At 47.9% G+C, this 12,003-nt stretch overlaps 1 protein-coding gene across 1 annotated transcript in view; it reads left to right on the top strand.

Moving 5' to 3' along the window:
* The window catches only part of FLNC (filamin C), a 128,781-nt gene that overhangs the window by 48,150 nt on the left and 68,628 nt on the right, over positions 1-12,003 (top strand). Inside the window, 4 exon segments of the mRNA XM_033163497.1 lie at positions 68-268; positions 5,300-5,437; positions 7,776-7,902; positions 9,506-9,642. Coding sequence (XP_033019388.1) covers positions 68-268; positions 5,300-5,437; positions 7,776-7,902; positions 9,506-9,642 — 603 coding nt within the window.

The following is a 12,003-nucleotide window of genomic DNA, read 5'->3' as shown; positions in this document are numbered from 1 at the left end:
GTGTGTGTGTGTGGGGTGGGTGGGTTGGATCCTGAGCCGTGCCTCTTATGCCGCCTCTGCCCGACAGGTGCGGGAACTGGAGACGTGGGTGTGGTGATCGTGGACCCCCAGGGCCGCCGCGACACCGTGGAGGTGGTACTGGAGGACAAGGGCGACAGCATCTTCCGCTGCACTTACCACCCCATCCTGGAGGGTCCGCACACTCTCTACGTCACCTTTGCGGGGGCTCAGATCCCCAAAAGCCCCTTCACGGTCAACATCTCAGAAGGTAAGGCTGCCTGCCACTTCTCTCTTGGGGACCCATCTTCCTGTTCCTTCCTTCCTTCCTTCCTTCCTTCCTTCCTTCCTTCCTTCCTTCCCTCCCCCTCCACACCTCCATGCCTGTTTTTCGCCTCCAAAATGCCACCCTAATCATTTCCTTAACACTCAACCAGCAGAAAGAAGCCTTTGCGGTCTGATAGTGGCGAGGCAGTGTGGGGTAGTGGTTAGAGCTAGGACATGGGAAAGACCGGGGTTCAAATCGCACTCCCCTCCCCCCCTTGGTCATGAAGCTCACCGGGTGACCTTGGGGGGGGGCCCATCCCTGACTCTCAGCCTAAGTTACCTACTTCACAGGGTTGTTGTGAAAATGGAAAGGGGGGGAGGAGAATTGTGTCTGGGAATTAATAAAATAAATCGTCATCATCAAGGGGATCCCGTGTGGTATAGTTGGTAGAACGCTGGATCCAGGGAGACCTGGGTTCAAATCTGGGCACAAAGGGAGGGTGACCCTGGACCTGTTGCGATATCCCAGCCGGACCCTACCTAATTCACAGGGCTGTCGTGCAAAAGCAAACGGCATAACCTCGTGGATGCCGCCCCAAGATCTTTGCAGAAAAAGTGAAATAATAATAATAATAATAATAATAATAATAATAATAATAAATGAATCCCTTTGTACCTTAATAGGGTAGGACGTTCTCAACCTTTCTTGGATCCAAGGGGACAGGTTGGGAAATACAAGAAACCGTTGTGGTCACCATATACCCATTTCACAGAAGAAAAACCAGTGATGCTCAGACCCCCACTCCCCCCAAAAACCTGGTACAGTCATACCTCGGGTTGCGTTCGCTACAGGTTACGAACGTGCCGGACCCGGAAGTACCGGAACGGGTTACTTTCCGGGTTTCGGCGTCTGTGCATGCGCAGAGGCGCTAAATCGCGCTTCGCAACCAGATCCGGTTCTTAGGGTGCAGTCCTACTAGGGCCTGAGTTCAACTGAGCTAAATGGGACCTACTGTTCTGAGCCTTATGGCTGCTGTGGCCATTTTACAGATCTACAAACCTAGTTTCCCCATGCTTGCCTTAGGTAAATGACTAGGAGATCAGCATTCCCATTACACAGATGGGGAAACTGAGGCCAATAGCTCCTTGCTTCCTCATGCCGGGTGCTGGTCTGTCTGCTTGGGGGGGGGGAGGCTTCTCCCTGCTTCCCCACCCCATCAAACATCACTAACTCATCCTCTCCTTTCTCCTCGGATCCTCCAGCGCCGTTCCCCCCGCCTCCGCCTGGCGTCTCCCCCCTCCAGATCATCCCTCAGTCTGTCCGCACCCCGCCCGCCGACAAGGCCAAGAAAATCCCACCCCCCACCATGCCCAAGCCTCGCAAACCAAGTTAGTAAGAGCAGGCCTGGCGAAGCCTCGCTTGTGCCCGCGCTTCCTGGCATGAGATGGCCCGGCAACGGCATGGAACGGGCAGAGCCACTGTGTCCCCTCCCCCAGACTCCTGTTTCGTTTGTTTGGTTGCTTGGTTCATGGGGTGGGGGAGAAGGTTCATATGTTTTCAGCCCTGCGTCTGCAGAGAGACTGCTAGGCGGTTTGCAATGCAGTGAAAGACAAGTCCTTGCAAGACCTCAGCTGCTTTGACTGCCGGCTATACCAGGCAAGAAAGATACTAAAGAAAGAGGAGGTTTTTCTCTGCGAGATTTGAAATTATATTATGAAGCATCCTGCCTATGTTGGTTAAGGGATTGGGTTTTGTTAAAAAATACAGATCTGTTAAATCTGGAAGGATATGAGAAAGCTTCCCCATAATAACCCTCAAGCAAGGGGTACCCCCCTTCTCAGCTTGGGGGTCCCAGCTCAGCAACTCTGTCAGGCTGACCCCAGTGCCTTCCTCGATCTGCCTCGGGAGTTTAGGGTTCTGCATGGCATCGTGCTGCCTGCCCCATAGCTGTCTCTTTCCCACGTGCCTGTCGCTTGTGGCATGGACTTGAGGTCATGCATTTGAGAGATGTGCCTGCACCAAAGGACCAGCATGCTTCACTTTGAGCTGCTGTGCTGCCTGCAAGCCACAGCCTTTCCCCTAAGCATCTCTGCGGCTTTCTCCTCCTCTGCCAATCTAAGGGGCACCCATCCACCGTGGGATGTGATCCATGAGAGGCAGTCAAGTACAACATTCCTTGCAATGCTAGAGAAGACATGCGAGGGGATGTTTGGTCCAGCCAGTTGAAACTTCCTGTTCCTCCTGGCTGGACCATCCTTCCTTTTGCATGTGATAGAAGGTGGGCGTGGCCTTACCTGTCCAGGTAACAAAAGGACGAGTCACGAAGCATCCTTCCCTCTTTTTGACTTCCTTCTTTGTTTGACCAGCTTTTGAGCTAGGACTGCCCTGCTAGCTGTTTAGCTAGCAGAAACACTGGGGTTATTCCCCCATATGGGGTAGATCAGGGGTCAGCAACCTTTTCCAGCCGTGGGCCGGTCCTCCGTCCCTCAGATCATGTGGTGGGCCGGACTATATTGGGTGGGTGGGTGGGGGAATGAATGAATTCCTATGCCCCACAAATAAGCCAGAGATGCATTTTAAATAAAAGGACACATTCTACTCATGTAAAAACACGCTGATTCCTGGACCGTCCGCGGGCTGGAGTGAGAAGGCGATTGGGCCGCATGCGGCCCGCGGGCCTTAGGTTGCCTACCCCTGGGGTAGATCCACATGTACATGTTTGTAACTAAGTCTGTGAACTGTCGTAAGTAAACTTCTTTTATTGACAGGTAGGTAGTCGTGTTGGTCTGCCATAGTCAAAAAAATAAATAAAAGTCAATTCTTTTATTGACTTTGAGTAAGATTGTGGCGCCTTTATTCTTTTAAGAGGGATTCAAGGGAACTTACCAGGAATGTACAATTCAATCTGAGACAGACTGAATTGTATAATAGGGAGAGGCTCACACGAGCCTGCAACCAGCTATCTGCTGTGCATGTAAAAAGGGGGAGGTAAACTCTGCTAAGTGAAGGAAGTTGCTAGCACAAGTTAGGACGGATATTAATAAACAATATATCCTCTCCTGCCACCCTGAACATTCCCATCATCCACCCTCTGACCTCCATCAGCCACTGCCAGCATGGCCAACAATTGGGAGGTGGGTGCGAGTCCCGCAGCACCTTGGGGCGGGGGGGAGCACCAGGTTGGCTGTTCCTGCACTAAACCATCATTGCTAATTCATTTCCCTCCATCTTCCTCTCCACCCACCCTCAATGCCGTTCCTTCCCCTCTTTCGTACACGTAAATATCCTTTAATTGTGCTCGCCTGATACAACTGGGGAGAAGGACCCCACATTGGTCTAGAGCTCTAGGCCATTGATCTTCAATTACTGGGTCGTGGCCCCGATTCTGGAGTCGTTGCAGCACGATCAGCATAAGGGCATGTGATTAAAAAGTTAAGAAATGGTTGCCCCGTGCATGCTTGGGTTCCAGGTGAGTCTTGATCAGAAAATATGGAAGTTTACAAAATCAGGCCCAAGAGAAGGTGGTTGAAGAGCTCGCGATTCTCTGCAAAGCGGGTTTCCAGGGAATAATAAGAACAGAAAAAGAGCCCGCTGGATCAGGCCACTGGCCCACTTAGTCCAATATCCTGTTCTCACAGCGGTCAACCAGATGCCCCAATGAGAAACCAGTGAGCAGGATCTGAACTCCCCTCCTGTGATTTCCAGTAATTAGGAATTCAGAAGCATTGCTGCCTCCAACTGCGGAGGAAGAGCATAGCCAGCATGTCTAGGAGCCATCGATAGCCCTTTCCTCCGTGAATTTGTATAGTCCTCTTTGTAAATCCCTCCCAAGTCGGTGGCCATCCAGTGGCAGGGAGTTCCACAGATTAACCTTAACCTCCCAGCATTTAGCTTCACTGGATGTATGTGAGTTCTGAGGTTACGAGAGAGGAAGGAAACCTTTTCTCGCTCCCACGATCTCCATGCTTATTTCTACGCACCTCTGCGATGCCCCCAATTACTCGCCTTGTTTCTAAGCTAAAACGTCCCCATACGCTGCAACCTTTCTCCATCGGAGAGTTGCTGCAACCCACTGATCATTTGGCCTGCCCCTTTCTGAACCGAAACGGCTTGATTTTTTTGGTTTCGCTTGCAAAAGTGGGTCAGTGATGACCCCGCGGAGCTGTGGGCAGCTGACGTAGGATACACTTTGTGACGTATACAGTTTTAAGCAAAAGGTATTAAGGGAAACCCATGCTTGATGCCTGAGAAACTCCAGCTAAAGGTAAAGGGACCCCTGACCATTAGGTCCAGTCGCGGACGACTCTGGGGTTGCGGCGCTCATCTCGCTTTACTGGCCGAGGGAGCCGGCGTACAGCTTCCGGGTCATGTGGCCAGCATGACTAAGCCGCTTCTGGCGAACCAGAGCAGCGCACGGAAACGCCGTTTACCTTCCCGCCGGAGTGGTCCCTATTTATCTACTTGCACCTTGACGTGCTTTCAAACTGCTAGGTGGGCAGGAGCTGGGACCGAGCAACGGGAGCTCACCCCGTCGTGGGGATTCGAACCGCCGACCTTCCGATCGGCAAGCCCTAGGCTCAGTGGTTTAGACCACAGCGCCACCCGCGTCCCTTAGAAACTCCAGCCAGAGCCATCTAAAAGGGTTCCCCCCCTTTTTTGGAGAGAATAGCTAGTGCTTCAATCGGGCTGGATCTCCTCCGCTGCCAACCCTTCTGCTTGTCTTGCTCGCGAGTCGTTGCATGGAGGGTCTCCTTCGAGCTGACCCGGTCCCGGGTGTGCAAATGACTGTTTGGGTGGCACCCTACCCACAGCACCTGGGTGGCGTCACAGTGTTTGGCTAGCCCCGGGTACCTTGGCCACATTTTGAGGGTGGCAAGAGGTGTGGCACGCTTAGTGTGCCTTGCCTGCCGAATCCCAGCCCTCTCCCGAGAGCGTCGCTGCGCATCCGACGAAGCCAGGCGTGTGGAGAGTGAACCGTGTGGCCGGAAACCCTCTTTGGCATCTAACCTGCCCTTTCTCTCTCCTTCTCCGTAGCGTGCAGCCCCAATGCCTGCCGGGCCATGGGTCGTGGGCTCCAGCCCAAGGGGATGCGAGTGAAGGAGGTGGCAGACTTCAAGGTCTACACTAAAGGCGCTGGCACCGGGGAGCTGAAAGTCGTGGTCAAGGGACCAAGTAAGTGCTGGTAAATTCGCCCCAATCGAGGCCGGCTCTACCCTTTCTTTTCAAATTACAGTATTTTTTGCTCCATAGGGTGCATCGGGCCATAGGGCGCACCTCGTTTTTAGAGGAGGAAACAAGAAAAAAAATATTTTTTCTGGTTTTCCTCTTCTAAAAGCCCTGTTTTTTTGAGGATCAGCTAAAAGTTTTGCAGCTTTTTTCGCAAAGGGAAAAGCCCTGGTTTTTTGAGGATCAGCTAAAAGTTTTGCAGCTTTTTTTTGCAAAGGGAAAAGCCCTGGTTTTTTGAGGATCAGCTAAAAGTTTTGCAGCTTTTTTTGCAAAGGGGGAAAAGCAAAGCTCCTTTTGCAAAGGGGGAAAAGCAAAGAGGAAAAGGCCTGTTTTTATGGGGTTCAACTCACATTTCTGCAGCTTCTAAAGGAAAGGAAGCCTTTTCTACAGTTTCCAGACAGATAATCTAATCAGCCAGTCACATGTCACTGGGGAAACAAACAACCTCCCTCTGCAGCACATTCAACAATGGAGGGCGGGGCTGAAAGGGAGCCGGGACTCTTATCTCTCTCCCGATCTCTTGCTGATCAGCTGCTGAGTGGGGTCCTTTCAACACCCCCTTTTCTCTTTGTAAAATAAAAAGCATGATCCTCTTTTGGCCCCTGGGCAATTCAGCTCCAGGGACTACCATTCGCTCCATAAGACGCACAGATATTTCCCCTTACTTTTCAGGAGGAAAAAAGTGCCTCTTATGGAGCGAAAAATACGGTAATTTCTTTGGTCTTACATGTTAACGTGCACTGTACATTCTTACCACAGCGCCTTAAAATTTTACAGAGATATATCAAACATAAATCATACAAAAAGAAGATTGCAATGAATTCTCCTGGACTTCCATCCTCCCCTTTGTGGGTCCTATTATTAATCAAAATTCACCATTAAACTACAAGCGTTACTCCAATCCTACTAACGGTTTTAGCTATTTACAATGGTTTTAAAGATAAATTATAAATTTCCCCCATTCCTTATTAAAATTTTCCTGATTTCTGATTTTTCCGGTCATTTTTGCCATTTCGGTATAGTCCATCAACTTAGTCTGCCACTTTTCTCTGGTAGGAATTTTATCTCCTTTCCACCTCTGGCCCAATAATACTCGCACAGCTGTTGTCACATATATAAACAGTCTTTTCTGCTCCTTTGGGATCCCAGCACCTACAATTCCTAATAGAAAAGCTTCTGGGTTTGTTTGTTTTTTTGGTAAAAGTTATTTCAAACCTTTTTTTTTCAATTCATCGTATATCATTTCCCAGAATACTTTTGCTACCTTACATCAGGCGTAGGCAAACTCGGCCCTCCAGATGTTTTGGGACTACAACTCCCATGATCCCTAGCTAACAGCACCAGTGGTCAGGGATGATGGGAGTTGTAGTCCTCAAACATCTGGCGGGCCGAGTTTGCCTATGCCTGCCTTACATGTTCACCACGTATGATAAAAGGTGCCTTCTTCTTCTTTACATTTCCAGCAGATAATTGTACATTTCCGCTAAATAACAGAGGCTGGCTCTGCTCTTAGGCAGGGTGCAATAGCCACCTCGGGCGGCAGATGGGGGGGTGGTAGGGCAGCGGACTCTCATTTCCCCCATAGATTCGTAAGCGCAGGAGGGTTCCTGGTACCCAGGCTGCCAGTGGCTGCTGTGGGTGCAGGATGCTGCGGCACGATTGCTGACAGGAGCGAGGCCTTGTCCGAATGTGACGCCTGCGCTCAGGGATCCGCAATGGCTGTCGATTTGCTGCCAGGACAAATTCAAGGTGTCGTTTGCTATTAGTATACAAAGCTCTCGATAAACCGGTTGACCTACACAATCTCCTTGCCCCAAGTGTGCCACCGCGGGTACCATACCTGCTCCTCATTTGCAAGAACGTGATTGCTTAGCGTGGCAGTGCCTGAACTTTTGGAACTCCCTGCCTCTTGATATCAAGCGCTCTTTCCGGCACCTGCTAAAAACATTCTTGTTTTAGGCACCCGGGTTCTTAGAAACGCCGGTGCGATTCTTAACCTGCTTTAGCATTTTAACGTTTTGCATGTTTTAAACTATTGTCAGGCTTTCTTGATTTTCTTGATTTATCTTTCTGCAAACCGCTTTGAGGTCCATCCGCCCCCCACAGTCAAGCAGTGTATAAATCTTATTAAATAAATAAAGGTTCGTGGAAAGAGATGGAAGAATAAAATTGAACCCAGTGAAGAAATCGGCCAACCAATCGCTTGATCGGCTGGGCACTTTGTACATGCCCAGGTTCCCATACCCCTGCCATTCAAATCTTTGCTCCCGCCCCTTTTTCGCAGAAGGCACTGAGGAGCCGGTGAAGGTTCGGGACGTTGGCGACGGGGTATACGAATGCGACTACTACCCGACGGTCCCCGGGAAATACGTAGTGTCTATCACATGGGGCGGCTACGCCATCCCAAGGAGGTAAGGAAAAGGCCGTGTGGGGCACGGTGCAATCCTGCGCATGCAGAAAAAGTGCCCGAGGCGAGCGGAATCGAAGCTCTTGAGAATCTCGGCTGCCTTTCTCAAAGCAAGCTTCTAGTCCTCATTGATGTGAAATATATTTGGCTGATTAATATTCCGCAGCCTGATTAGTACCCTGTTTCTCCTAAAATAAGACATAGCCATAAAATAAGCCATAGCAGGATTTCTATGCATTTGCGAAATATAAGCCGTTCCCCCAAAATAAGCCATACCCCGAAAATAAGCCATAGTGACGTGGTACCTCCCATTAAAACAGCCTGGAGAGGCGTGGCTATGCAGCGTACTTATGCAACACGGTTAAAATAAGACATCCCCTGAAAATAAGCCACACTGTATTTTGTTGAGCGAAAAAAAATATAAGACGGTGTCTTATTTTAGGAGAAACACGGTACTCGACAGCCTTTTTTATGTGTTTGCATGATGGATGCGGGTGGCGCTGTGGTCTAAACCACAGAGCCTAGGGCTTGCCAATCAGAAGGTCGGTGGTTCGAATCCCCGCGACGGGGTGAGCTCCCGTTGTTTGGTCCCAGCTCCTGCCCACCTAGCAGCTCGAAAGCACGTCAGAGTGCAAGTAGATAAATAGGAGCCACTCCGGCGGGAAGGTAAACGGCGTTTCCGTGCGCTGCTCTGGTTCGCCAGAAGCGGCTTAGTCATGCTGGCCATATGACCCGGAAGCTGTACGCCGGCTCCCTCGGCCAGTAAAGTGAGATGAGCGCCGCAACCCCAGAGTCGTTCGCGGTCAGGGGTCCCTTTATCTTTACCTTTATGAGGGTTATAGTTTTGTTGCTTTTGTTGTAGCTACAGGTGAAACTCGGAAAATTAGAATATTGTGGAAAGGTCCATTTCTTTCAGTAATTCAACTTAAAAGGTGAAACTAATACATGAGATAGACACATGACATGCAAAGCGAGATATGTCAAGCCTTTATTTGTTATAATTGTGATGATTATGGCGTACAGCTGATGAGAACCCCAAATCAACAATTTCAACTTTGGGATTTTCATCAGCTGCACCCCATAATCATCACAATTATAACAAACAAAGGCTTGACATATCTCGCTTTGCATGTCATGAGTCTCTCTCATATATTAAACTCCAGTAGCTAATGAAAACAATTGCTGACATAAATGGACTTTTCCACGATATTCTAATTTTTCGAGTTCCACCTGTATTTATTTCTGCTTTTATTTTATATTTTTTTCTTGTGATTTGCCCCGAGATCTTTGGGTGAAGGGCAGTTTACAACAGCACCATTTCCTTGAAAAGGGAAAAGTCTAGTGAAATCTCCGCAGCCCGGAGGACTAGATAATGCACAGGGTCCCTCGCAGCTCTACAATTCTATGGATGTTCTACGAATTCTGCAAAACGAGAAACAAAAAATCTCTGCACGTGTTTTTATGGAACAAAACTCGATTTGAGCGTTGCTTTGGGGCACTAGTGGATTCTAGGGTGGCTGGTTCCAGCTTGCAGGGCTGGCTCCCAATCTGACTCCCAATCTTGGTGTGGCATGGACTTAACTTTTTTTCTCCCCCTCCCTCCCCAGTCCCTTTGAGGTGCAGGTGGGACCAGAGGCTGGAGTACAGAAGGTCAGGGCCTGGGGCCCTGGCTTGGAGACTGGCGTGGTGGGCAAGTCGGCAGATTTCGTTGTCGAGGCGATTGGCACAGAAGTGGGCACCCTTGGTAAGTCACAGCGGGGGCAAGGTGGGTTGGGCCGGATGGGATGGGGACCGTTTCTCAGTCTTGGAGCCACCACTGTGAAACACCAGCAAAGCAAAATCTAGTACCGTATTTTTCGCTCCATAGGACGCACCGGACCATAGGGCACACCTCATTTTTAGAGGAGGAAACAAGGAAAAAATATTTTTCTGGTTTTCCTCCTCTAAAAGCCCTGGTTTTGTTTATTTTATTTTTTTGAGGATCAGCTAAAAGTTTTGCAGCTTTTTTGCAAAGGGAAAAGCCCTAGTTGTTTTTTTTTTTTTTTTTGAGGATCAGCTAAAGGTTTTGCAGCTTTTTTTTTTTTTTTTTGCAAAGGAGGAAAAGTAAAGCTCCTTTTGCAAAGGGGGGAAAGCAAAGAGGAAAAGCCCCATTTTTATGGGGTTTAACTCACATTTCTGAAAAAATCTGAAGGAAAGGGTGCCATTTCTACTGTTTCCAGACAGATAATCTAATCAGCCAGTCACATGTCGCTGGGGAAACAAACAACCTCCCTCTGCAGCACATTCAACAATGGAGGGTGGGGCTGAAAGGGAGCCTGGACTCTTATCTCTCTCCCGATCTCTTGCTGCTCAGCTGCTGAGCGGGGTCCTTTCAACACCCCCTTTTCTCTTTGTAAAATAAAAAGCAGGATCCTCTTTTGGCCCCTGGGCAATTCAGCTCCAGGGACCACCATTCACTCCATAAGGCGCACAGATATTTCCCCTTACTTTTTAGGAGGAAAAAAGTGTGTCTTATGGAGCAAAAAATATGATATTTTTATTTATTTATTTATACATTTTCATATGTCACAACAAGAAAAACCACCATATTACATTACATATCGTCCTGTACAGTAAATTATACTTTTCTTTTATAAAAACATACGTGCAAAAAATAATATGCCAAAACAATGATAAAAAGAACAACAAAACAAAGTTGACAGCTATGCCTAGGCTCTGTGGTTTAACCCACAGCGCCACCTGCGTCCCTTCCAGGGGCCACAACCTAAGCCCAAACCAGCAAGAAACCCCAGTCCTGAACAGCCAATGGAAACCATGCCTGCTCTGTGGCTGTGGGCACAGCTGTAGCTTAGGGCCCCACTCTCTTGGGGGCCCCAAAAAAATTCAAAGGGGAAGAAACTGCATGTACATTTCCAAAATACAGTGGACGCTCAGGTTGCGAACGTGATCTGTGCGGGAGGCACGTTTGCAGCCCGCGGCGTTCGCAACCCGAGGTATGACTGTTTAAGATAAAAAACAAATAAAATAAAACCTACATCCAGCAACTGTGTTTTGTGTTGTGTAGGCTCCTATGGTGTAAGTCATGGGCCCCGCCTGCTAGCCTGCTCCCTCAAATATCACTGCTTTGCTCCTTTCTATATCTAGGGTACCTCACCATCATCAAAATTTTATTCATTTTTTTTTTAATAAAGAATTTATTAGTATTTGGAAAGAATACAAGCCAGAAAAAGAAAAAGAAAAAATACATACAAAATGCAAACTACAAAATACACAAAAAAGAAAGAAAGACTTATACAAAACATAAAACACATCTAAAACAACAAAACCCATATTTAGCTATTTTAATCTTGTTTACAATCTTACTTGGGGGGACTTCCTCTTCTGCGTTCATTTCAAATATACTGTAGTAACATTATAACTACTTTGACTCTACTTTTACAACTAATCTTAATCCTTATCTATCATCCTATATCTATCACCTTATTCTTAACAAAAATACAGAAAATGAAAAAAAATCACAATTAATATTCTTATGCCCTATTTTAAACTAACATTTTAATGCTATCGCCTATAATGTCCACTGATTTCAAATTCAAATATCCAACTTTTCTCGTCGTTTCAAATATTCTTTAAATTTCTTCCAGTCTTCTTGCACCTTCTCTTCCCTCTGGTCTTGGAGTTTCGCAGTCATTTTATTCGACCGTCAGTCAGAAAACAAGGATTTATCCATGCAAAAATTAAAAGGACTAGGCATCTAAAGGAACATGACACTTAAGCCAGCAATAAAAGTAGATTATACATTTAGACCCATGTCAATGCTGTCAATTTTAACCTTATGGTGCTTAAGGGCCAAAAAAAAAAAAAAAAAAAAAAAAAAGGAATTTGGCCACCAAGGATGCTGTTGGTCCAGTAAAGTTATTTGGCAAAATAGGGTGGCTACATTCTGCATGGACTGGTTGCAAGGCAACATGGGCTTGTTGTTGTTCAGTCGTTCAGTCGTGTCCGACTCTTCGTGACCCCATGGACCAGAGCACGCCAGGCACGCCTATCTTTCACTGCCTCCCGCAGTTTGGCCAAACTCATGCCAGTCGCTTCGAGAACACTG

The sequence above is a fragment of the Lacerta agilis genome, chromosome 10, assembly GCF_009819535.1.
Source record: "Lacerta agilis isolate rLacAgi1 chromosome 10, rLacAgi1.pri, whole genome shotgun sequence".
Lineage (NCBI taxonomy): Eukaryota > Metazoa > Chordata > Lepidosauria > Squamata > Lacertidae > Lacerta > Lacerta agilis.
The sequence above is the reverse complement of the archived record's forward strand: the minus strand, read 5'-3'. Positions and strand labels throughout refer to the sequence as shown.